At 46.6% G+C, this 27,330-nt stretch overlaps 1 protein-coding gene across 1 annotated transcript in view; it reads left to right on the forward strand.

Annotated features, from left to right (window-relative positions):
• The window catches only part of SHISA6 (shisa family member 6), a 363,781-nt gene that overhangs the window by 332,331 nt on the left and 4,120 nt on the right, over positions 1-27,330 (forward strand). The window contains exon 6 of the mRNA XM_029912174.1: positions 6,686-6,838. Coding sequence (XP_029768034.1) covers positions 6,686-6,838 — 153 coding nt within the window. The remainder of the gene's footprint in view (positions 1-6,685; positions 6,839-27,330) is intronic.

Consider the following 27,330-nt stretch of genomic DNA (forward strand, 5'->3'; position numbering starts at 1 on the left):
CACCCCAGAGCCCGCAATCCCAGCCAGAGCCCTCATCCCCTCTTGTAGCCCAACCTCCTGCCCCAGCCTGGGTGGGGAAGAGTGAGTGATGGGGAGAGGAGGGATGGAGTGAGCGGGGGTGGGACCTTGGAGAAGGGGTGGAGCAGGAGTAGGGCCTTGGAGAAGGGAGTGGGGTAAGGGGGGTTGGTTTTCTGCAATCAGAAAGTTGGCAACCCTACCTGTGGAGGAACTGTCCAGGTATGCTTTGAACTCAGGTATGAAAAGCTGTGTTTACAAATTGCATCCCATTTTTTGTAAATTGTGTTGAAAATTTTGCTGCAGAGGAAAAGCAAATTTCTGCCAGGAACAAATGTATGAGAAGTGATGGTTTTTGGTGAGGGGGTGAAAGGTCCCTATTTCTCAGTGTGCAGGGGAATTTGTTTGACGAAATTGTGCCTTAGTCCACTGGGCAATGGGGTTAGACCCAGAGGTCAGATTCAGCCTGCAGCGGACAGCATAATGCCACTGACTTACAGCAGGACTGAATTTGACCCAGACCTGTGGAAAGAGCAAGAAGACTGCGAACGCACGGAGCCATGCAGACTGGATTCTGGGTTGTGATGAGGAAGTATCTGCTCCCTAGGGAAAAGGAGAATGTCTGAAGATCCCATGGGAGAGAACCCATTGCTGGAACTGAGCCAGGAGTCCCAGCCCCTGCTGCTTTTGCCATTAAGTCCCGTCTCGGTTCAAAGTACTCGCAGCAGATTAGGATAATGGCTTAATCCTGTGTCTGCTGGACACACATTTTGGGCCCAGTCCTGCTTCCATTGAACTGAAAGGCAAAACTGCCATTAGTTTCAGTGAGCAGAGGATCGGGCCCTTTCGTCCTCAAAGCAAAAAAGAGGGCTAAAGATGCTGGAGGCGCCGAGATGTTACCGTCGTTTGCCTCATGGCACCAGTAATGATGAAGAGTTGCTAGTGCAGGAGTCTAGAAGTGCAGGAAGAGGCAAGCCCTCTGCATCCCTCTGTGTGCTCCTCCAATGCCCATCTGCCCGTCAGTGAGGCAGGACGACTGAGGCAAATGCAGATGAGCCTGACAGGGTGTCGGGATGCAGTGCGCTCTCATGGGGCTGGTACCACTCTCTGGTAACAGTCACTGGGGTGATGGGGCCCCACAAAGACCTTGATTAGAGGTGGGATGTTCAAAGGTATCTAAGTGAGATTGGAGCACAAGTACCACTGGCTTTCAATGAGCTGACTTTCAACGGGACTGCTGCTCCCAAGTCATTACACACTGTTCAGAATCCCACCACAGGGTCTGTTGTTACTTGTGCTGGTTTATATCCAGACTTTGGCCTGGTCTACACTAGGACTTTAATTCGGATTTAGCTGCCTTAATCCGAATTAACCCTTCACCCGTCCACACTACAGAGCAAGTTAATTCGAATTAAAGGGCCCTTTAAATCGATTTCTGTACTCCACCTCGACGAACGGAGTAGAGCCTAAATCGATTTTGTTAATTCGAATTAGGGTTAGTGTGGACGCACACCACCGAATTACTGTGTTTAAGTTAATGGGGTAGTGTGGCCGCACACCACCGAATTAATGTGGTTTAAAACCGAATTAAGGTGCTTAGTGTGGCCGCGCACAATCGAATTTATACAACCTGTTTCCCAAATTCGAATTATCTAAATTCGGATTAATCCTGTAGTGTAGACATACCCTTTGGCTGCTCATGCGCCAGGGCAAAAAGCCCCCTTCTCTCCCCCTCCTCCCCCCTTTGCAGAAGTGAGGCCTCTCCTGCACAATGCCAGGCATAGAGCTACTTCTGCACTGCCTCCATAGTAGTCCTGGGTGCCAGGGGCGTTCTGGGTGTGTGTGTGTATCGTGGGGAGAACAGAGGTAGAGGGAGGCACAAGGGGATATATTGGGGTCAGGAGAAGGTGTGGCCAGGGCAGTCCCATGCCCCCCATTTGATGCCTATGCAAAGCTCCCTGGGGCCAAAGAGCTGTCCTAGCTTGCACAGCCCCAGCAGCTCCGGGATAAGGGCCGTGCCAGCTGGCTCCCTTGTGTCCCTGGGCTGGTGCTGGGCTGCAGGCTGAGGTGTGCAGGCCCTTCTCCCTGAGAGTGCTCCTTGGGGAGGTAGCTGCAGAGAGCTGTGCCACCAGCTGTGCTGTCGGTGTGAGAGCTCCGAGGAAGGACTGTGGCTGAGTCAGGACTAGGAGTCTGGTCGCCCCTACGCCATCCTTGGACGGTCTCACCTAGCCTGCTGGGAATGCTCAGACAAAAGCAAAGCCCGGACAGTGGTGCCTTTGGGGGCTCCTTAGGCAGCATGAGCAGCCTGAGCAGAGCCAGGCCCTGTTGCTGCATGAGGCTGATGCAGGGATGAAGGAGCTCAGCTCTCGGAGCAGGCTGGCTGACAGCGTCTCCTAGTGACATCAGAATTTTGCGCTCTTGCCGTATCTGTCAGACCCAGCCGCTACCTGAATCCCCTCAGACTAGGTCACATGACCCAGGCCTACCGCACACTCGGCCAGGACCCTGTCCCTCCCACAGCCTGACACTAGGCTCCCTCCCACAGCCTGACACTAGGCTCCCAGCAGTTGTGTTCACTGCTATTTTGAATAGCCTGATCTCTGCCTACTTTAAAACCCATACACCGGAGAGATATCAATGTCATCATTCGACAGGCCTTTGGCTGGGCTGATGAAAGACTATTTTAAACTCCGGCTTCAGTCACTCCACCTGACTTTCAGCAAAGAGATGTGCTTTCAATATCAAGCAAACTCCGCAGACTGCCTGGACCGAGTGGCTTGGCCTCTTTTCTCCACTAGCATTTTAAAATACAGATGCACCCGTCATCATCACTGGAGGCATGCTCAGTGCTAGCAAGCAGGCAGAGGGCTCTGTTTCAAGATGCTGACCCATGGCCTCCCTCTGTGACAAATAAAGCAATATGCAAGTGAGGAGCCTGAATTCTGCTGGAGGCTGCCCCTCGTTCCTGCACCAGAAATTGCTGCAGAAATCTATACATCTTTTAGTGAAAGGAGTTTTATGAATGCAGGCCTGATTCTGCAAGCTCACATGCCCAAACGGACCCTGCACCAATGGGAAGTCCTGTTAGGGCTCATTGTGGGTGCAGGGCTCTAGGAGCTTGTGGGAACAGAGCTTTGGGCAGAAATAGTTTGGCAGGCAGGCTATAAGTGGCCCTTGGGGAAACACCTGAGTGCTATCTACAGTGTCACACTGTAACCCTAAACAAACACTTTACACCCCAAGGCCAGAGAGCAGAATACCTAGGGTTTCCATATGTTAACAAGGGACACACAAAACCTGGGAGCTGACACTGGAGAGAATGGACAACTGGTGCAAATTTCATGTCTCCTGCAGCCCGGGAGGGCAGTAATGCAGAGACCGGTGTGCACAACAGCACTTCCTTTAGGGAGTTCACAGCGATCGGCATGAACCCTCCTTCCCAGAGCCCCATCACACTGTCTTCCTATCACAATCACTCTCGGCAGCCTGCATCACAAAAGTCTCCTTACACAAGACTGGTTTTAAACCAACTCCTATTTCTGGAGTGACAAGGAAAGCCCACAATTAGAATAAAAATCATGCCAAGCTTGAAAAAACGATATTTCTGACAATAACTATAGGCTGAGCCTTTTTCTGTTACAATACTAATTGTCATCATTACGCTGCGTGAGAACTAGCACTTCCATAGTGCAGTGCAGCTGAGGATTTCAAAGCACTTTACAAAGGTGGGTAAGTGTCACGAACCTCATTTATCAGATGGGGAAAATTCAGCACCGAGGGGTACAGTGACTTGCCCAGGGTCAGCTAGTGAGTCAGTCACAGAGCTGCAGTAGCCCCTAACTCCAGCTCTCACTGACGTCAAAGGGAGCGTCTCCATGCCTGTCCGTGGGAGCTAGGGGTTGTGCTCGACATGACATTTGGGGTCAGGGATTCCCTCAGTGACTCATCGCCTCTGAGCAATGCTGGGAGCAGAGCCACCTGCCGACAGAGGAAGCCATATCGAGCTCTGCTCCCAGGGCCGGCTCTAACTTTTTTGCCGCCCCAGGCAAAAAAGAAGAGCGCCGCCCCGCCGTAACACCACCCCCCCCCCCCCCCCCCCCCCGCCCCCCCCCCCCCCCCGCGCCTCGCGGGGCCACCCCACCCCCCCCCCCCCGAGCGCCGGGCCGGGCCATCCAAACCCCCGGAGCACCCCGCCGCCCAAACCCCCCACCCCCCAGTGCCGCGCCGCCAAAACACCCCCCGCCCCCCAGCGCCACGCCGCCAAAACACCCCCCGCCCCCCAGCGCCGCGCCACCAAAACACCCCCTGTGCTGCACGGCCGAAACAAAAACAAAAACAAAAAAACCCCTCGAGCGCCGCCCCGCCGAACACAAAAACAAAAACACCACGAGCACCCCCCGCCACCCCAACATTGGCTGCCCCTTCTAAGGTGTCGCCCCAAGCACGTGCTTGGTCGGCTGGTGCTGGAGCCAGCCCTGTCTGCTCCATGTAGGCAGAGTCACCAGGAAGCAGGATGCTGGGGAGGGGGCTGCCATCATGACTGGTGTTCTATAAAAACCATGGACAGATCAGCCAGCAGGAAGGAGTGTTGTGGTTTCCTGACCGAGAGCCAGACCTTGTCACCCTCACTCACTGGGCACTAACTTCCCCCATATGCCGCAGCACAACTGAACCCAGTGAGGCCTCAAACACCTGCGAGGGATGGTCTAGATAATACTTAGTCCCAGGGGCGGAGGGTATCATAGGGCAGGGAAGGCTAAGGCCGAGGCTGTGGTCCCACCCACGCTCTGTCCACCCATCCTGAAGCTGGTGGGGGCTCAACTCCAGCTGGAGCCTGAAGCTCGGGGATCAGCAAGCGGCGGCTCAGGCTGGTGCTCAGGCCGGCCCAGCGATTGGGCCAGCTGGGGCAGCTCAGACTGGCCCCAGGGTCAGGGTGGCTGGCTGGGGTTGGGGCGGCTGGTGTGGCCCGGGGACATGTGACTGGGGTCGCTCAGGCTGGCCCGGGCCAGGCCAGCGCAGCTTGGGCCATGGGGGGCTTGGGGCTCTAGGCGTAGTGAGGGAGGAGGGACTGGGGAGGAGGGAGCCGGGGGGTGCAGCTTCAGGTGGAAGGGGCGGGGCTGGTGGGCTAGCCTCCCCGAAAGTGGGGTTCACCTGCTGCCCATGCTTAGTCCTGCCATGAGTGCAGGGGCCTGGACTAGATGACCTCTCAAGGTCCCTTCCAGTCCTGTGATTCTATGATTCTATAGACATGCAGTCTCTGAGCCCCATGCACAACAGGTGATGGGGCCCGTGGCCATTCCTGCCACTTCAGGCCCTAGCACATGGCCCCTTTTTCCAGAGCAACCCACTCACTCCTGAGAGGTGGACAGTTAGGTCAAGAGACCATCCTGGGTTGTCTGATGGGACAGAGTTCCCCTGTGCCCTGTTGACAGCTCCAGCAGAGGCAGGAGCTCAGCTTGAAGACTATCTAGGATGTGTTGTTAGGTTTGAGAAACACGATGGTCTGAAGTTCAGCTGTGCGGTTTAGATCGTGACGCAGAAAGGTCAGTCACTGAAAGCAAACGCCCCCCATCTCCCTGAGAGACACTCCCGTCTGTTTTTAGTGCACTGTTTTTAGACACTCCCGTCTGTTTATTGCTGTTTTTAGTGCACTAGCTTGAGCAGCGCTAATGTGTCTGTCTACCCAGGCTGGGAAGCACTCTTCCAGCTGCTCTGTAGAAATACCCTTCAACAGAGCTACCTTAAGACAGCTCAGGAACATCAGCAAAAACCCAGTTCTCAAAACAAAAGTTCCCAACATGCATCTGACCCTTCCTAGAATTATTTTGGCTTGGGACATCAGCCTTTTCTAGGATGCCAGGATGAAAGTTCAATTGTGCACGGGCCTTAAACCCTTTACAGTCTCTGTCCTGTAGGTTTCCTGTCATGACAGGAGTCAGGCTGGCATCAGACAACACAGGAGGCTTCAGGAACCATCACTATTTCCCCTCAATCCAACCCTTAAAACAATAGTCTCCTCCCAAAGAGAGAATGGGATGATACCGGAACTCAGACAGTGAATTCTTAGGGCGAGTAGCCAGTCTGAATGGCACATAGCAATAGTAGACTCCATCTAGTGCAGGGGGGAGGAGAAATGAAGAGCCCCCATCCCCAAAAGGGGCAGTGTTTGAAATTGTGGCTGACTTAAAAGGAGGGTGTGTTGTATTTTACAGTAAACACGAGACACTAGAGTGCAGAATGCAAAAAATCATTGTCCCCACATGGCGGGTTTGGTTGCTCGTACATAGATGTTAATGGCATCTGTGCTAACTCTGTCCTTAGAGATGAGAAATTGGAGCCCCTGGGGAATAGGCAGCAGTGTAGCATTCTCTGTCCATAACGAGATGACTCTCTTTACCATTGACTTAGCAAAGGTGTCTGTGCTCTGCACTTCACTGCAGAGTGCATTTGTTAATAGTTGCAGTGGAGAATAAAGGCAACAAAGTCTTGGGTTTCATTTCCCATGGCTTGGCTGGTGTCAGTTTGAATTATATTGTAGTGCCTAGCTGTCAGATTTGGTTCAGATATATGGGAGCGGCTTTGCTACCCGGCAGGTGGATGGGAATGGCTCACCTCTCTCTTCCCTGACCCCTGGTGCATTGTGTGGACATGTTTTTATTCTTTCTTGCAGAAAAACCACGGATGAACAATATCCTCACTTCCGCCACGGAGCCCTATGATCTCTCCTTTTCCAGGTCCTTCCAGAACCTCTCCCATCTCCCGCCATCCTACGAGGCTGCAGTCAAGACTAACCCAAGTAAATATTCTTCTCTGAAGAGATTAAGTAGGTGTCAGCTCATTTCATTTTTTTTTTATATCTCATTAGCCTGTGAGCTGCAAGGGGCATAATGACAAGGCAGTAATTCCACTTCCTTTCCTATTGCACTTGCTGCACTGACATCTCTGGTCTGCAACGCTGTTCCCTGTCACTTTCTATTGAGGCAGAGCTGCAGAGGAAAAGTCACTTCATTACCCCAAGCGAGTGATGATACATGTGGCTGTTTCCTCACTGACTTCTCTGCTGCGCTGCCTCTGATTACTCATCACAACACGCTCCCTCATCCTTACAGAGCCATCCGGTATTCCACCTACTTTATACCAGAGATGGGGAAAGCCTGCGTGGCTCTCTCTGAACCTCCGATTGTCTCCCCAATCTGCAGTTAGAGCAGGTAACTCACTGTCTGGCTGCCCTGGGGCAGGTACTTCAGACTAAATATCAACCAAACACCAATCTCAAAAAGCTCATGAAATGATTGGGAACATTCATGTCAGTGAGGGAGGGATGCATGCCTCCTGTATCTGGGCTGTAATCTGATCCATTTCATTGAGCTGGTGGTGGTCTATTCTATGGACTTATCCCTAATACATTTCTATGTCCCTTGGAGTGTCAGTCTGTCTTTGTTCCATTCTATGGATCCATTTTTACTCTGGCTAGTATCAGCAGCTTGCTGCTGTTTTCTACCATGTGTTGTGTTCTGCTACCACCCTCCAGCAGAATCCAATTCCAAACTCTTACTGATGTTGAGTACACACTTGTACACACATAGTCTCATCAGCTTCAATTGGATTACTCAGGTGAGTGCATTTGGGTATTTCCACCACAGAAAGTGCAATACAGATCTGCTTTAGGAGAAATCCCTCTCCTTGGCTCAGCACAGCAGTTGAGCATGTGCTTGACTTTAACCAGGTACAGTAGTTGCTACCTGCTTTAAGTTAAACACATGCTTTAAATGTTGTGCTGCATAGGGCTGGTTTGCTGAATTAGGTCTGATTTCCTATGGTGCTGGGTACATCACTCTGAGCAGGACACCCCATCTTCTCCTGGAAGCCTTTTACCCTTTATAATCTACTAGATAAAGAAGTCACATGCCTGCTTATTGTAAATATCTCCAATATGCCCATTCACCCTCCTCCAATGCTCTTTGTCTCTTCCTAGACAGCTTTTCTGATATAAACTGGTATGCCAGTGAAGCCAATGGATTATAATTTCACAGTTTTTGAATTTCTGCTTTCTTGAGATGGTAAATGTTTTCATTTCACAGTGGAAGTCATGTAAATATATGTCTGTTTATTGATTACCAATTGAAAATACTGCCTTTTGTTCTGTAACTGATTTGCACGTGTGAGGCTCCCTGAAATGTGTCATTTGCTTTATATTCTATGCCTAGGTACTGGATGAAAATGTTCTTTAGCACAGAACTAAGGATGTCGATATACCTCACTGAAACATAAAACATAGTGTATTTTAAAAAGCCAAAAAGAAAAATTTGAAAGTCTGGAAATGTAACAAAATGTGACAACAAACTGTAAGCCCTCTCCCTAAGACTTGCTCCTGTCCCCCCTACTCACACTGAGCAGTCCCATTGAACTTTGTCCTGCTGCACTCTCCAGACATTAGGGGCTTGTAAAGGTGTGCACTGAACTCTGTCCAGCTGCCCTACACATCTTTGATGCGGACACATTCTTGAGAACACATCACTGAAACTGCTGCTGCCCGGTGAAATGGGCCTTGATATGGTTAAATGTAGGGAGAGCAGCCAAATGATAGCACTGAGTACAAACTCCTATCTACTTAGCTTTTGGCCAGGATGACCTGTGCCAAAGACTTTTCCCAAAAGACTACCAATAATCGATTACATTTCCTGTAAGGCTTAGCTCTATCTCAGTAATCAAGTAAGTAACAGCTCTCAAGAAGTCTGTTGTGTGTGACATGGCCGGTGCTGGACAGCTCTGTTTTTTTCATACAGACACAGGAGTGCCCCTTTCACAGGGACCTGGTAGTCACAGAGTACAAGTCTGAAGTCATAAACAAGAGAAAGCCCAATATCACAGTGACACAGGCTACAGTCCTGACTAATGAGCAGCTGTGTCACCCCTGCCCTGCAACCTTGGGTGCCTTACAATGCCTTGCTGAAGTAGCTCCCACCTGGGCCTCTCACAAACAGTCTTCCAGCAGGCAAACCACACCCTGAGTATCTGTGTGTAACTGCAGCCTGCCAGCCACGCTGGGTTACACTCCGGCTCTCACCAGTCTTGGTTATACTGCAAGGTGACCCCAACACATCCCAAGTCTCAGATTTTCCCCAAGAAATGTATGTCCTCTTCTGCCCAGCCCTCTCCTGGACAATACAAGTTATACTAAGTCCATTATTTCTTTAAAAAGAATAATAAGCCCACATCCTGTCCCCCTAAATGGAGTTTCCTAGACACTTACACTGGATTAGATAAAACAATAAAAAGTTTTTAACTACAAAGAGAGAGATTTCAAATGAGTCCAAGTAATAAGGCATAAAGGTCAGAGATTGTTACAAGAAAAATAAAAAGAAGATATTTACTAATACCTAATTTGATAAACTATATAAGATTCAAGCAGTTTCTCACCAAATGCTTTTAGCAGTCTTACTGACCAAATCCTAGAGGTCAGGACCCCTCTTCCAGAGTCCAGAGAATGCTTCCTTTGTCACTTCAAGAGCAGTGAATGCAATGGGCAAGGGGAAAGCGGGAGGGTGCCTTGGGGTGTTTTTCCCTCCTTTTATAGTTTCAGTCTCCCTCTTGAAAAAATATTTCCAGCTGGGCACGAGTAGACAAAAAGTCTGTGTGGAAGGATGTTCCCGCTGCTTGTCCTCACGTGTTTGAGCTTCCCCAGTTTCTCTTCCTGCTTGGTGACTCTATTTACTGCTTAAATTAAAATTAAGCAGAGCGCCTATTCCTTTGTGTAGGACAGACCTGTTTGCCAACCTGTTTGGGTAGGACTGCGAGGTTGGGAACATGTGTTAATAACACCATACAGGGGCATCCTATAACGTCACTGTAACTGTGCGTAGACTCACGGCCGTGGTACCTCCTGATGGTCGTCTCGGGGAATTAGCTTCCAGCCTCCGGAGCGCCCTCTGTCGGCCGGTGCCTCGCTTTGCCGCTGGCCCCCGTGTCCCTCCCAGACCCCGGGCAACCCTTTCACTGGGTGCTGCCCCCTGACAGTACCCCCACTGTTTCTCCAGGTCTCCCCACTCAGGGGAACCCCCACCCACTACCCCCACCTCACCTCAGTCATAGGCTACTGCCAGTCACCAACTTGCCCCCACACACTGGGCAGACTGCAGTGTAAGCCATTCATCATAGGCAAGGTTGGGTCTGGACCTGCTGCCTCTACCTATTGCTGGCCTGCCCCTTTGCAACCCCAGTACTTGTCTTAGGCCCTCAGCTAGGCCCACAGCCTGGAGCTCCTCAGCTCCTCTAGCCTTCCCCCAGCCCTGCTCCACTCCTGGTACCCTGCTCGGCTCCCTAGCAGCCAGGCCCTTCTCTCTCTACAAGCAGAGAGAGAGTGTTTGGGCTTCTGGCTCACAGCCTCTTATAGGGACCAGTTGGGCCTGATTGGGGCATGGCCTCAGCTGTTCCTGCCTTCCCTAATCAGCCCAGGCTTTGCTTCACAGCCTCAGCCCTCTCCCAGGGCTGGCTTTAACCCTTCCAGGGCTGGAGCAGGTGACCACCCCACTACAGTCACATACACTGTCACTACACATATTTTACCAGGACAATAATGACCAACAAATTATGAGTTTTCAGATACCACACAAGGAATACTTTGTACAAAAATATTACAATAATGTATAGGGTGTGAATACAAGGGTATAATGTCACAATCATAGGGACTGGGTCAGGTCAAGTCCCTCAGCTCTGAAACTGTGGAGATGTTTGTGCACCCTACAGCTAAACCAAACAAATCCATGCCTGTGAGAATCAGACATGGGCCTAAGGGCTGCAGTGTTTATTGTGCCTACCAGCGGCAATGCAGACAGGGTCACTCTATTACAAATGCACCCTCCTGACCCAGCCCTGCCTCTCCCCCAGTCCAGCTAATACATGGCAGCCATATTCTGGGTGAGAATCTGCACTGGTTACCTTGGATCTAAGGAAGAGAGGATTTGAGAGCTAGTCTGTGGCCCTCAGCTGTGGAAGATATATGGGACCCTTAATTCATGAGGATTCCAAAGACCATGAACGACAGAGGTTCATAGATGAGCCCTGTCTCCCAGTGCAGAGGAATGTGTGCATTCATATATTTTCTGGCAACATTCACCACAGCAGGGAATCTTTGCCCTGTGAAATGGGAACACCACCATGTCCCAATATGCATTACAGATCTGTTCACTAGGGACTCATCCATAGACTTGCAAAGCAGCGGACGATGTATACCCAACAGTGGAATCATCTGGACCTTCCAGTGCCAGGCCAGCAAAAGACCCTGACTGTCCCATCAGCCCAAGAAGGTTCCTTGGCTATGCAGCCAAACACACGCCTCTAAAGTGTGGCTCTGTGGAAACGTCTTGAGGAAGAAGCTGGAATTAGGCCAAGATCTCCAAAACTGGGTGCCTCAAATTAGGCTTCTAAATGCATATTTAAACATATCTAAATAATTGGGCTGATTTTTCAAAAGTGCAGAAAGCCCAGCATCTCCTCCTGACGCCAGAAGGAGCTGTAGATGCTCAGCACCTCTGGAAATCAACGATTTACATGTTTGAGGCTAGAATTTTCAAAGCAGTATAAAGGGAGTTAGTGCCCAGCTTTCACTGAGTTGTGGGCTCCTTTGACAATCCCAGCCCAAATATGGACTTTGAAGCCCAATATGAGCACCCAGTTTCAGAAAATCTTGGCCTAGGTGTCTTACATTGGACTCCCAATAGCTGAGATCCAGAATATTAACCAGTACTCTTGAAAATGTAACCCTTGACCTCTCTGTGCCTGAGTAGTTCTATTTGAAAATAAAGATAGTAACACTTCCCACAGAGGAGCTAAATTCGTCAAAATCTATCATCTATCTATCTATCTATCTATCCAGGCTCTTGTATTGACACCCAAGACTATGGTATCTGAGCACTGCACAAAGGCTTATAAATACATACAGGTTATAATAATCTCCCATCTCCTGAAATTGCTCCACTGTCCAACAAAGCTATAGGAGGATATGTTTAAATATATCACATAGGGATACAAGGTAAAGTTTAGGGTTAAACCTTAACCTAAAAAGTGAGTATTTGAAAGCCTGGAAGTTTTCATTAACTATGACATCTTTTGATGTTCTCTAGTGTTTAAGTGCGGTATATCTGCAACCTGAACTCTCTTAATGACTTTTTCTTTTGACAGGTAATCTTGCTGTTTTTTTCAAAGGGCCGTCAATCTGAAGTATATGAACCCGGCCTCTTTCTTTCTGATTTTCTATAACTGTCAAACTCTGTATTTGTCAGGTGATGCTGTCATGTTTTCTGAGAAGGTTTCTCTTCTAGCAATCATCAAAACCATTAGCATCATTACAGCAGATTGAACATTTGGGGCCCAAGTTGTGAAATCCTCACTCACATTCTTTTCAGGCAAATCCCTCCTGGCTTCACTTGGATTTAAGGACTGAGACCCTGTCTACACAGAAGTTGTATCACTTCAACTAGACCAGGATAGTTTAAGCAGTGCACCTCCTAGCGTGGATGCAAGTATACCAGTATAAATGTGTTTATACAATACAGCTAGTCCCAAACAGGAAGGAGCGTGAGCTATAATTGTATAACACACTTTGAAACAGATATAATGGCATCCACAGTAGGGCTTGCGCTGGTATAACCTCCTCAGTAAAAAACCACCCGGCATAGCTACACTGGGACAAGCCCTATGTGTAATGCAGGCCTGAGTAAGGCAGGGTTTGGCCATAGTCACCTAGAGCTCCACCCTGCCGGGTGAGGATGAGGGTGGAGGTGGCAGCATTAGGCTATCAAGATGGCTGGTGCCCAAGGTGCTGATTGGTCACTGTTCCAGTGGGTGAAGTGGGCTGAGGATTGGGGGCTGGCAGGAACATGGCCTCTGTCAGGATAATAAAAGGCCCCTGTGGTGCCTCTGTCAGCCTGGGTCTCCCCTCCACCCAGACAAAGGGAAGTGACTGAGAGCTGGAGAAGTAACCCCACAGAAAGCTGGGCAGGTCACAAAGTTCAACTGGCTCCTGTACAAAGGGGCAACACCAGTGCACTGCTCAAGCCCCACTTTAGCGCTATCCTTAGTGCCTAAGTGGTGCATAATCCATTGCACTGGCCCTCAGAGAATAACCCTCATCCGCCCTCAGGGCATAACGAGCCCTGGCTGGTCACTAGCTAGCTAATCAGTGGGATATTTCTGCACATACAGTTCCACCTCTCTCTCCAGACACACGGTACTACTAGCTACAGTGTGCAGGGCCCGTCTGTCTGTGGCACTGCTCCTAGCAGCAATTCCTGGAACAGCTTTCAGATTTTTCCATGTTGCTGTTCGTTGGTTATTATAGGCAAGATGCTGCCTGCTAAACCCAGAATGAGCCAGCAAAGCACAGACCTTCTGTGCCATGTCTAGCTACTGTCGTATGATGATTGATTTGGGCTGGGATTTCCCAAGGTGTTGAGGGGAGAGAGCTTGCCTTAGTTCCCTGGAAAACCCCAACTTTATTTATCCCTTTATTTCCAGTAGGTATTTCTGGGTAACTTATACGAAAGTCAGTCACACTCCAGTGGGGAATCCAGCTCTTCCACTGACCCAGCAATTAACCAATCAGGGCTCCAGCACAGTGGCGTTAACTAAGAGGGTTGGGGGAGGAGAACGCACCCCAAAGTTGTTTTCACCTGCTCAGCGTTCCATAGGCCACGGAGCCGGGGGCCATGGCCCGCCCACTTTCAGGCAGTGGTCCCACACTAAATCAATACAGCTGCTGCCGGAGTGGTTCAGAGTGTTGCTCCAGCTGCGTGGTCGCAACACTGCTAAAATTTGACCCAGCTGCCACTCTGCACGGAAAACTCAACTCCTGGCAGCACCAGCTCATGCACTGCGGTGGTCGTTTGGGGATACTCCCCAGCCGAAGAACACTCTGTGGGACAAGAGGCAGGGGACAAGCAGGGCTGGAACGGGGTCCCTGCTAGGGGTGGCGGCATGGACTAGATTTGTCCCTCGTGACACTTTCTTGGGGGGCCCAGAGCTATGAGTGGCCTTATTACCCCCCCTGCCTCAGCAAGAGAGAAACCTCCTGGAACCAGACTTTGTGTCTGTGCTCAGCCAGTCACTTAGTTAGCCAGCCAGACAAACTGGGTTTTGTGACACCTGATTTGAGCTAGACAGGGCTGAAACTGCCATGCTGGCCTGTATTATTATTATTATTATTGATAATCATTTGCATTATACTGCTGTCTAGAGGCCCCAACAGACCAGGGCCCCATTGTGCTGTTTGCCAGAAGCTGGGAATGGGCGACTGGCGATGGATCACTTGATGATTACCTGTTCTGTTCATTCCCTTTGGGGCACCTGGCATTGGCCACTGTCAGAAGACAGGATACTGGGCTAGATGGACCTTTGGTCTGACCCAGTATGGCCGTTCTTATGTTCTTATGTAGAGGCTGCACAGCCCCATGGTAAGAGAGTCCCTGCACCAAAGAGCTTACAGTCGAAATGGAGAGTATGAGCATAGGAAGGATGGGGAACTGAGGTCCAGAGCAAGTCAGCGACTCACCCAAGATCATACCTGGTGCCTCTAAAAGATCCTTCCTTTCCTTCCCCTCCCTGATGCCTCCCTGGCTTCTTCAATGTACCTGTAGCTGCCCATGGTGTAGTTCATTGGTTATTATGGGCTAGATGGTGCCTGCTACACCCAGCCCTTCATGGAGCTGCCATGGCTGAGCACTCACCTCATCTCCCTGGGGGTGGGGTCTACAGCTCTGCAGACTGGTGAGTGGGGAAGCAGAGCTGTGGGCAAACCTCCTCCCAGCTCCATCCAGAGCACAGGATCTGGGACTCGTCCAGGCCATACATAGCCTGCACATGGAAGGAAGCCGGGTCTCACCCATGCGAGAGCCCAGTGGAACGGGACCCTAAAGCTGCAGTGATGCTGTTTATCCACCCAGCTCTCACATGGGTTCTGAGCTCTCATGGGACCCATTTGCTACACTTACCTGCAAACAGCTGTGGAGTAAAGGCTGCTGGCTGCGAGGCAGCATCCCCATGGCAGACCCCATTCCCGATCTGCATTGACATCCCCAATGAGGCTGGCATGTGGTGCCCTGACAAGGGGTGGGGGTATATCACAAGTATTGTTGAACAAGAGCAGCTGTGCAAATTCCATCTCTGTGCAAAACTCTGGGGGAAAATCACAAAAGTTGGCAACACTGAGATTCCATTATCTCAACGCTCAGACTTACTGGCCAGCCCTAAGGCTTTAGACAGGTTTGCACTCTGCACAGCTCAGCCATGCCTCCGTTGCCACTACTACAGCTACACTGCTATTTATACTCGAGCTAGAGCAAGTCTGGGTGCACAAGCAGGAGAATCATGTTCCTAGCTTGTTGCATAGATGTAGCCTACAGTTGGGAGTGTACTTCCCACCGTGGGTAGACAGTGCTAGCTTTGATCTAGACATACCCTGAGAGGCCATCAGTATCAAATTGGTCATCCCAGAACAATGAAGAGTTAGCCAGACTTCACCAGTTTTCACCCTCATGTCTGTTGGGAGGAGTGCAGGGTTCTGAGCCTGTGTGCTCGAATTCCTTTTTCAATAAATCATTTCCCTCAATGCAGACATGTTGTGCTGCAGACTCTGGGCTCCTGGAGTTCTTAGGAGTTACAGCTTGGGGGGTGCTGCTCCCCACTGGCCTCAGGGCCTTTTCCTCTGTGCTTGCCATGCGATGCAAAGGGAAGGCACTTGGCAAACCACACTCCACCTATTGTCGAGTTACGTCCCCCCTTAGGTTCTCCATCACTGGTTCAGTATCACTCATTGAACTGACACTACCTTTCAAAGGCAACAGGTGGTTAAATGTGCTGTGTGCTGCTTGCTTAAACCAACTTGTTTTTCAGATCAGACTGTCACTTTGGTTTTGACCCCTTTGAGACGGAAGACTGAGGGCTTGTCTACATGCGTAAAGATCAATTTGAAATCACTTTAGTTAAATGGATGCACCCCCTTAACGTAGATGATCCAATTGCTTTACCCCTCACCTGTATCATTTCAATTTCTGTTGGTAAATTATGCATTAAGACAAACCCATTTAAACAGAGCTTAAGTAAGTCTACATAAGGGGGTTGCACCAGTTTAACTAGATTGATTTAAAGCTAGTTTGGCTCACCTCTTGCAATTCTTCTAATGTAGGCCAGTACCCAGATACAGCAGTGCCAGGTGCCTGGACCCTGTTCTCCATACAGACTTGCACATTAAAACCAAGTTAGTTCTGCTGAGGCTAATTTGTCTGAGAACATTCTTATTATGGAATAAAAATGGCTAAAGTTGATTTAGCTAAAGTTAGTTTGTTACCATAAGAACATAAAAACATAGAATGGCCATACTGGGTCAGAACAAACATCCATCTAGTCCAGTATCTTGTCTTCCAACAGTGGCCAATGCCATATACTTCCAAGGAAATGAACAGGATAGGGCAATCATCAAGTGATCCATCTCCTGTCATCCAGTCCCAACATCTGGCAGTCAGAGATTTAGGGACACTCAGAGCATGGGGTTACATCCCTGACCATCTTGGCTAATAACCACTGATGGACCTATCCTCCATTAACTTATCTAATTCTATAATTTTGACCTTCACAACATCCCCTGGCAACGAGTTCCACAGGTTGATTGTGCATTGTGTGAAGAAGTACCTCCTTTTTTTTTGTTTTAAACTTTCTACCTATTAATTTCATTGGGTGAGCCCTTGTTCTTCTGTTATTAGAAGGAGTAAATAACACTTCCTTATTCACTTTCTCCACACCCAGTCCTGATTCTATAGACCTCTATCATATACCCCTTTAGTCATCTCTTTTCCAAGCTGAACAGTCCCAGTCTTTTTAATTTCTCCTCATATGGTAGCTGTTCTATACCCCTAATCATTTTTGTTGCCCTTTTCTGTATCTTCTCCAATTCCAATATATCTTTTTTGAGATGGGCCAACCACATCTGCACACAGTATTCAAGATGTGGGCATACCATGGATTTATATAGTGGCATTATGATATTTACTGTCTTATTATCCGTCCCGTTCCTAATATTGATGGCTTTTTGACTGCTGCTGCATGTTGAGTGGATGTTTTCAGGGAACTGTCCATGATGACTCCAAGATCTCTTTCTTGAGTAGTAACAGCCAATTTAGGCCCATCTTTTTAAAGATATTATTGGGATTATGTTTTCCAGTATGCATTATATTATCAGCAGTGAATTTCATCTGCCATTTTCTTGCCCAGTCACCCACGTTTGTGAGATCCAAAGTGTGCTTTGGACTTAACTATCTTGAATAATTTTGTATTATCTACAAATTTTGCCACCTCACCGTTTACCCCTTCTTCCAGATCATTTATGAATATGTTGAACAACACTGGTCCCAGTATAGATCCCTGGGGGACACTGCTATTTACCTCTCTCCATTCTTAAAAAATGACCATTTCTTCCAAGCCTGTTTCCTCTCTTTTAACCAGTTCCTGATCCATGAAAGGACCTTCCCTCTTATCCCATGACTGCTTAGTTTGCTGAAGAAGCTTTCATGAGAGACCTTGTCAAAGGCTTCTGAAAGTCCAAGTACACTATATCCACTGGGTCAACCCTCGTCCACATGTATATTGATTCTAAAAGATTTGTGAGGCAAGATTTCCCTTTTCAAAAGCCATGTTGACTCTTCCCCAACAAATTGTGTTCATTTATGCATCTGACAATTCTTTTCTTTACTATGTAATGAAAGATGGAATGGATCAGCAAGGAATGCTACCTCTTGGAGGTCAGAAAGTGTACGGAAAATGTGAGAACTGCCAAAAGCCAAACAGAGCTGGACTTTGCAAAGGAGATTGAATCAAATTAATATCAGTAGTAAAAGGTTCTAAAGCCATATAAAGAAAAAGAAAACAAGGAAAGAAGGAAGTGGGACAACTAAGCACTGAGGATGGGGTGGACATTAAAGATAATGGGGAGGGATAGCTCAGTGGTTTGAACATTGGCCTGCTAAACCCGGCATTGTGAGTTCAATCCTTGAGGGGGCCACTTAGGGATCTGGGGCAAAATCAGTACTTAGTCCTGCTAGTGAAGGCAGGGGGCTGGACTCGATGACCTTTCGGGGTCCCTTCCAGCTCTATGAGATAGGTATATCTCCATACATACATATATATAATATAGGTATGGCCAAATACTTTGCCATAGTTTTTAGTAAGAGTATTGAGGAGCTTTGGGGTAATGGAAATGAGGATATGGAAGTAGAAATTACCACATCCGAGGTGGAAGTCAAACTCAAACAGCTTAATGGGACCAAACTGGAGGGCCTGGATAATCTCCATCCATGAATATTAAATGAACTGGCACATGAAATCGCAAGCCCAATAGCAAGGATTTTTAATGAATCCATAAATTTGGGAGTCATACTTTAGGACTGGAGAATTGCTAACATGGTACCTATTTTTAAGAAAGGTAAAAAGAAATGATCGAGGAAACTACAGGCATGTAAGTTTGACTCAATTGTATGCAGGGTCTTGGAACAAATTTTGAAAGAGAAAGTAGTTAAGGACAGAGGTAATTAGTAATTGGGATAAAATACAACATGGTTTTACAAATGGTAGATTGTGCCAGACCAACCTGATCTCATTCTTTGAGAAGATAACCCATTCTCTAGACAAGGGAAATGCAGCAGATTTCATCTACCTGGGTTTCAGTAAGGCATTTGATACAGTTCCACATGGGAAATTATTGGTTAAATTGGAGAAGATGGAGATTAATATGATAATTGAAAGGTAGATAAGGAATTGGTTAAAGGGAAGGATACAACTGATGATACTGAAAGGTGAACTGTCAAGCTGCAGTTCCTCAGGGATCTGTCTTGGGATCAGTCTTATTTAACATTTTTTAAATAATCTTGGCACAAAAAGTGGTAGTGTGCTAATAAAATTTGCAAATGACATAAAGTTGGGAGATATTTCCAATATGGAAGAGGACTGGAATATCATACAAGAAGATCTAGATGACCATGAAAACTGGAGTAATAGAAATGGGATGAAATTTAATGGTGTAAAATGCAAAGTCATGCACTTGGGGACTAACAACAAGAATTTTTGCTATAAGCTGGGGACTTATCAGTTGAAAGAAACAGAGGAGGAGAAAGATCTTGGTGCATTGGTTGATCACAGGATGACTATGAGCTGCCAATGGGAACCGGCCATGAAAAAAGGCTAATGTGATAGTAGGGTGCATCAGTCAAAGTATTTCCAGTAGAGATAGGGAAGTGTTCATACTATTAGACAAAGCACTGGTGAGACCTCATCTGGAATATTGTGTACAATTCTGGTCTCCTATGTTTAAGAAAGATGAATTCAAACTGGAACGGGTTCAGAGAAGGGCTACTAGGATGATCAGAGGAATGAAAAATCTGCCCTCTGAGAGGAGACTCAAGCAGCTTGGCTTGTTTAGCTTAACCAAAAGAAGGCTGAGGGGAGATATGATTGCTCTCTATAAATACGTCAGAGGGATAAATACGAGGGAGTGGGAGGGGTTATTTAAGTGCCAATGTTCACACAAGAACAAATGGATATAAACTGGCCATCAACAAGTTTAGGCTTGAAATTAGACAAAGGTTTCTAACCATCAGAGAAGTGAAGTTCTGGAACAGCCTTCCAAGGGGAGCAGTGGGGGCAAAAAAACTAACTGGCTTCAAGACTGAACTTGATAAGTTTATGGAGGGGATGGTATGATGAGACTGGTACATGCCATCATAGGCAGACTCTGACTGCTAGTAGCAAATATGCCCAATGGCCAGTGATGGGACACTAGATGGGGAGGGCTCTGAGTTACTACAGAGAATTCTGTCCCAGGTGTCTGGCTCTTGCTGAAATGCTCAGGGTACAACTGACTACCATATTTAGAATCAGGAAAGAATTTTCTCTCAGGCCAGATTTGAAGAGCCCCTGGGCAGTTTTCGCCTTCCTCTGCAGCATAGGACATTGGTCACTTACAGGTTTAAATTAGAGTCAATGGTGGGGTCTCTGTAACTTGAAATCTTTAAATCATGATTTGTAGACTTCAGTAACTCAGCCAGATGTTATGGGTCTGTTACAGGGGTCCGGGGGTGAGGTTCGGTGGCCTGCAATTTGCAGGTCAAAAGAGATGATCATGATGGTTCCTTCTGACCTTAAATTCTATGAGTCTATAGTTTCAACCAATTTGCTGGTACTGAAGTTAGGCTTACCAGCCTGTGATTGCCAGGATCACTTCTGGAGCCTTTTTAAAAAATTGGTATCACATTAGCTATCCTATAGTCCTCTAGTACAGAGGCTGATTTAAAGGTATAAGTAATGTAGTACAATTAGTAGTGCTGCAGTTTCATATCTGAGTTCCTTCAGAGTTCTTGGGTGAATCCCATCTGGTCCCAAGGACTTATTACTGTTTGATTTATCTTTTTTTTTCTCAAAAAACTTCCTCTATTCATACTTCAATCGTGGACAGTTCCTCAGATTTGTCACCTAAAAAGAATGGCTCAGGTGTGGGAATCTCCCTCACATCCTCAGCTGTGAAGACCAATGCAAAAAAAAATCATGTAGCTTCTACACAATGGCCTTGTCTTCCTTGAGTGCTTCTTTAGCACCTCAATCATCCAGTGGCCCTGCTGATTGTTTGGCAGGCTTCCTGCTTCTGATAGTTTGAATTTTTGGCTAGTTGATCTTCATATTCTTTTTTCGGCCTGCCTGATTATACTTTTACATTTGACTTGCCAGAGTTTATGCTCCTTTCTGTTTTCCCCAGGAGGAGCTGACTTCCAACTTTAGCTAAATTGACTTTAGCCACTTTTATTCCCTAAGAAGAATGTTAACACAGAGACTTACACCAAAAATAGTCAAATCAGTTTGAGGACACTCTGATGTAGTTAAATGGGTGCAATTTTGTGTGAAGAACAATTCCTGAGATAGATGAGAGATTAGATTAGATTTATCTCAAATATAAAGCATTTGATGAAAAATTCTTTTCAGTCTTTGGTGAAATACTTCTCCCTGTCCCTACCCACCACCTCCAGGTCTAGTCCAGTTCAGTATTCCGTGTGTTACTTGTTTTTAAAATCACGTTGCATTTATTTTGCATTCCCAAAAATGTTCAGAGTCTTCAGGGTGCTGCCAATGTTTATACTGCCAGTGAGGTTCCACTGCAGACGTTGCTGAAGGAAAGTCGGGTGCATTTTTCAGCTGGGCTGGCAACATTTGGGCTTCTTAGCCTGGAGGAAGCTGAGGCAGAGGGTTGGGGCCTGGCATACAAGCCTAAAGCCATGTTTCATGAGAGTTCTGCATGTTTCATGAGAGTTTTCCAACCCCCTCCAAAAAAATAATAATAAAATAAAAATCCCGGTCACCTTTAAAAAGTCTGAAAATGCCCAGGGAAGCTGTAATGGGTTCTGTCATGGCTTGCACTGTAACTTTGAGGGCTTTTGTGCTGTGCAGCTATGGTTTAGATCCCTGACACCAGTAGCCGGCCCACAAGCAAAAGATCTCAGCCTGGCTCTCACCCACCTAGCTACTCTTTGCAGGGTGACATCAACGGTCCTTCCAGTCCCTCCCCACAAACGTCTTCCCTGCGTTCTTAATTACCAGACATTTGGACCATTCCCTGCTGGCTTCTCAGCCCTGAAGGGGTGAAACTAGCCCCCAGTTATCAGGTCATTTTGGCACACACAGTTTGCACACTGGAAACCTGCTTGGGAAAAAAATAAAAAAAATTATTTAATAGGAAAACCACAGATTCAAACATGAACTAGTAAGGGGAAAGCAAACAGATACAAGTTACATAGAAAACAAAGATGCCACTACAAGTTTTATACTTTCATATTAGAAAAAATCCCTTTTTTAATAAGAGTTACCTAGTGGCTTAAAACAGTTTGCCAGCGTACCCCCTAACTATAGAAGGGATCCAGCACTCATGGCTAGCCTCCTTCTTTGGAACTGTCCTATCAAGTTCTGGATGATCTTCAGTTCAAACCTCTTCTATTTTAAAAGGGTTTGCAGATTTTTTTCCCTTCAGCCACTATAGATAGTCAAAGTGGGGGAAAACTCCCTCCTTTCTGAAGTATCAGAGGGGTAGCCGTGTTAGTCTGGATCTATAAAAAGCAACAAAGGGTCCTGTGGCACCTTCTAGACTAACAGACGTATTGAAGCATAAGCTTTCGTGGGTGAATACCCACTTTGTCGGATGCATGTAGTGGATATTTCCAGAGGCAGGTATAAATATGCAGGCTAGAATCAGTCTAGAGATAACGAGGTTAGTTCAATCAGGGAGGATGAGGCCCTGGTCTAGCAGTTGAGGTGTGAACTCCAAGGGAGGAGAAAGTGCTTTTGTAGTTGGCTAGCCATTCACAGTCTTTGTTTAATCCTGAGCTGATAGTGTCAAATTTGCAAATGAACTGAAGCTCAGCAGTTTCTCTTTGAAGTCTGGTCCTGAAGTTTTTTTGCTGCAGGATGGCTACCTTTAAATCTGCTATTGTGTATCCAGGGAGATTGAAGTGTTCTCCTTTCTGAGTTTCTGAAGCTGGGTTTTCTATTGAGTTTCAGGCTGTTCCCATTAGCTTTGATAGTTCCTCTTGTTCTGGGCTGGACAATGATTAGATGCTTGAGATAGCCCTCCCTCCCTGATTACTTCACTGCCCTGTTGCGAGGTAAAGATTAAGTCACACTACAGTTACAATTTTCAATGTCTACATATACACATATTCATAACCATAAGCTGTATACATATCTCATGACTATTAAATTATGTGCATTACAAAGCTTCATAAAAGATGTTACTCGGTATAATCTTACAGTAAAACATAGTATGCGATCAGTTGGTTAACTCGGCATTGCCTTAATTGACACCACACTAGAGTAGGCTGCTAGAGAGGTGATGATCAAGTGGGGCTATGCCACCTGTGGCTGCGGCAGAGAGCCTCAAAATATGAAACATCTCCTGCAGTGCCAGCTGGTTGAACATGAATCCTCTTCCAGTGACCTGGCAGAGTGCAATTATCGGGCAATTGTCTCTGCATGGATGTGGTGGGAAGCAGTATGAGAACACATAAAAAAGAAGCTGGTTTTACTGCTTATTTTGGGAGGTTTAAACCAAACCCTCTGTTCTCCCCTTGGGGTGTCTGGACTCTGAATGTCACAAAGACAATTCCCCAGTGTTCTGTGATCACTCACTCACTCACTCTCACACAAATGATTTACAGCAACTACTCAAAAGTCATTCTTCACTCTCCCCTCCGCCCGAAAATTTTGAAAAATATATATGCGATGTTTACGGCAAACAGAGAAGTTAGATAAAAATTAAAATATTCTTGTTGGAAGGTCACAGTGTAACATGATTTTATTTCTTAGGAACCAGAAGATCTATTCAGGACAAGATGTCTTCAGGTGTGGTGGGTCTTTAACAACCATCTGTGACCGGAGTCCCAGGGGAGCCAACTGAGGTCACTCAATTAGAGTGAACTGGAAAGAACGGGTCAGACAATCCCCAAAGCTGGTGGATATTCCAATACTTAGATTTACCAAACCAGCACAAAACAGCTTCTAGCATACCTCACTGGTTAGCCAGAAGCCAACAATACAGTTCCCTTAAAGCAACCCAGCCAGACACCCAAGTCAAATATGATGAGGATTACTGAAAATCTTATTCATCGTATTAAAAAGTTCTACCAATCCCAAAGGATCGGACACATTACCTCCCAGGTTACACGCTTATAGCCAATTCTTATTAACTAAACTAAAATTTATTAAAAAAGAAAAGAGAGAGAGTATTGGTTAAAAGATCAGTATACATATAGACATGAGTACAATTCTTGAGGTTCAGATTCATAGCAGAGATGGTGAGCTTTGTAGTTGCAAAGAGTTCTTCAGAATTAGTTCATAGGTTATAGTCAAATGTGTATATTCAGGGTGGTCCAGTCAGGATTGGGATTTCGGCATGAAGCCTCAAGCAGATCTGAGATGACAGGATCAGGACCCAAGAGTCTTTTATACAGTTTTCTAGCAGCCGCTTGACCATACAGTCCTGGGTGAACATTAGGCTTTTGATGTAATCCTCTGTTTCCTAAACCTCACCGGTAATTAACTATATGGATTAACATAAGATTATTTATCCATTAAGCAGTTTATAACAAACTTTAAAGAGACATAAAGACAATGACATTATTGCACCCAAGATTCATCGAAATGTTAATATTGCCTTTTGATCTGTGAATCAATAGCTATAGTGACAGACAGGAACTGTCTGTTTACATGGCAAACATTTAACAAGCTATAATTAAACACATACAATTAGTATCACCTCAAATTCTCTAACAATACAGGTTTCATTTCAAAGTTCTAGTTTATCTACCATGGAGTGTCCCTAATTACCATTCATATATTCTTCTAACATGTCTCTAATGGTTGAATCTGGGTCAATTAGCCTGCAGGATGCTTAACCCTTTCTGGTCATGTGTCACACTTTGTATAAGATTCATTGCAATTATAGAACAGTGATAGCAATAATGATTTGCATGATTATATTTTAATTAGATATGTCACACCATCCTATTCAGAGACTGACACTCAGGCACTCTTCCCTACCTCCTTATCACAAGGAAAATAAGGCGAAAATACAGCAAAGATAATCCTAAAGACTCAGACATACCAGAGTTCATAATCTGAAACAGACTTCATAAACTGTAGATAGACAGATTTCCCAAATTGTCACAACATCTGAAGTTACAAGTATGCTATCTTTTAAAGGACAAAGTTCAGGCTGAGTGTGTTTCAGCTGATTTGGGTGACAGTGAATGATTCTGGATTCTGTGAAGGGGGGAATTTAGCCATTCATTCCCAGGTGTTTTAAAGGTGCAAAAGTTTTTTAAACAAAGAGTAGCTGTGTGACACTGCACCCTATATTCTTCACATTGATATTATTATGATATGATTATGGCATAGTATTGATGTCTTTTATGCAAGATAGGTCATGTGAGATATCATTGAAAAGGTTATGATTTACTGAATATGATTATCCTATTTGTATGCATGTATCATTTCTGTATCTGAAGTTAGGAATATTGACTATATATCGGTATGATAAATGTGTTTACAGCTGGGGAACACCCATTAGTGAGAATGCACTCAGCCTAGATGGTTCACTGGGGAGGGTCATTAGAGAAACAATAGGCCTTAGAAGAAGTTTATCTCCCACCGGGGTGCCACCTGGAATTGGGGTACCACTGAGCCCCCCTGACCCACCAGCCTGGGCTCCCTTTACATTGTACTTCTGTGACCAGCACACATACAGATAGGTACACACCCAGCTGCAGTACATACAGAGCTGTGATCAGCGCTGCATGAGTAGGCTACAGCTAAGGAACTGCCCAGCTACTCAAATTATACCATCTCGTGCTGCACAGAGATCTATACAGCGTAAGCTCATGAAGTTTGCCCCCACCCTCAATATGGAGAAAGATATGTAACTGCTTTCTGCCCCAAGTTATGTTTCCCACACACTGGTTTTAGACAAAGCAAAAATAAGTTTATTAACAACAAAATATAGATTTTAAGTGATTATAAGGGACAGTAAACAGATCAAAGCAGATTACCTAGCAAACAAACAAAACATGCAAACTAAGCTTAATATACTAAAGAGATTGGATATGAGTACCAAATCCTCACCCTAAATGATGATTCAAGCAGGCTGCAGTGATTCTTAAGGGGCCAACTGCACTTGCTTACAGCTTAAAAACTCCAGGTGTTCCTTTCACAGGCTAAAAATCCCTTTAGCCTGGGTCCAGCACTTCCCTGCAGTTCAGTCCTTGTTCCACGGGTGATTCCCAGAGTCTTTTTGGGGCAGGGAGTCAGTGAAGAACCAAGATGATGTCACTCCCCTGCCTTAAATAGCTTTTGCAGATGGCAGGAACCCTTTGTCTCAAAGCTTGGCTCCCATGCCAGTCAGTGGAAAAACACTGGTATTCCAAGATGGAGTCCAGTACCAGGTGACCTGATTACATGTCCCTGTAGTGCCACAGCAACCATGAGTCAGAGGCTGTTTGTAGGATCCTCAGGTTGCTCTCCCCACCCCACAACCCCACCCTCCATCTTCCCGGTGGGAGATAAACTTCTTCTAAGGCCTATTGTTTCCTCTACTAGCTTTTCCCAGCCAGTCATCTAGACTTAGTGCATTCTGCCTAATGGGCATTCCCCAGGTGTAAACACATTTGTCATACAGATATATAATCAATATTCCTAGCTTCAGATACAAAAATGATACATGCATACAAATAGGATAATCATATTCAGTAAATCATAACCTTTTCAATGATATCTTACATGACCTATCTTGCATATAATACATCAGAATTATGTCATAATCATATAATAATATCACTGTGATGAGTATGGGGTGCAGTGTCACAGGCTGAACTCCACTAAAACACTCTTGCAACAGTTGCTTTTTTCAAATAATAGTTTAGTGGGAGAGACACAAAATGTCTCCCAAAGTACTCTCTAGAACAGTGATTCCCAAACTGGGGTTCGTGAACCCCTAGGGGTTCGCAGAACGTTACAGGGGGTTCGCCAGAAAAATTTCACTAATGGCGGACAGAGGACCCCGGGCATTGGAGACAGCAGGTGGGACCCGGTTGCAGGGCAGACACCCTGAGCCCCAGGGAGAGCGGGGCCGGACAGTTGCGGCCAGCAGCCCGAGCCCTGCCCCTGTCAGCTGGGGAGCCGGCAGCCCAAACCCCAGCGCTCTGTGCGGGGCTGGCAGCCCAAGCCCCAGGGAGAGCGGGGCCGGGCAGTTGGGGCCAGCAGCCTGAGCCCTGCCCCCGTCAGCTGGGGAGCCGGCAGCCCAAACCCCAGTGCTCCGCTCGGGGCTGGCAGCCCAAGCCCAGGGAGAGCGGGGCTGGGCAGTTGGGGCTGGCAGCCTGAGCCCTGCCCCCGTCAGCGGGGGAGCCGGCAGCCTGAACCCCAGCCCGAGCCCCAGGAATTTGCCAAATCTCATCTAAAGCCAGAACCACAGCCCTCCTTGTTACCACCAGCCACAACCTCACCCGAAACTAGAGGTGGGTGAAAAATACCAAGCATTTTTCACAGAAAGTTTTGAATTTTTTTCACATTTTTCAAAATTCCCCAAGAAAAATTTACAAAAAACTGAAACGGAAAGATGGTCCATTTTCAAAAACTGTTTTCATGAAACATTTTTTCTGATTTTTGAAAACCAAAAATGAATTTATTTTTATTCAAAACCATTTTTTTTTAAACAAAAGCCAAAAAAACATTTTGCAGAAACAT

This window comes from Terrapene carolina, unplaced genomic scaffold, assembly GCF_002925995.2.
Source record: "Terrapene carolina triunguis isolate 2854851 unplaced genomic scaffold, T_m_triunguis-2.0 Scaffold192, whole genome shotgun sequence".
NCBI lineage: Eukaryota > Metazoa > Chordata > Testudines > Emydidae > Terrapene > Terrapene triunguis.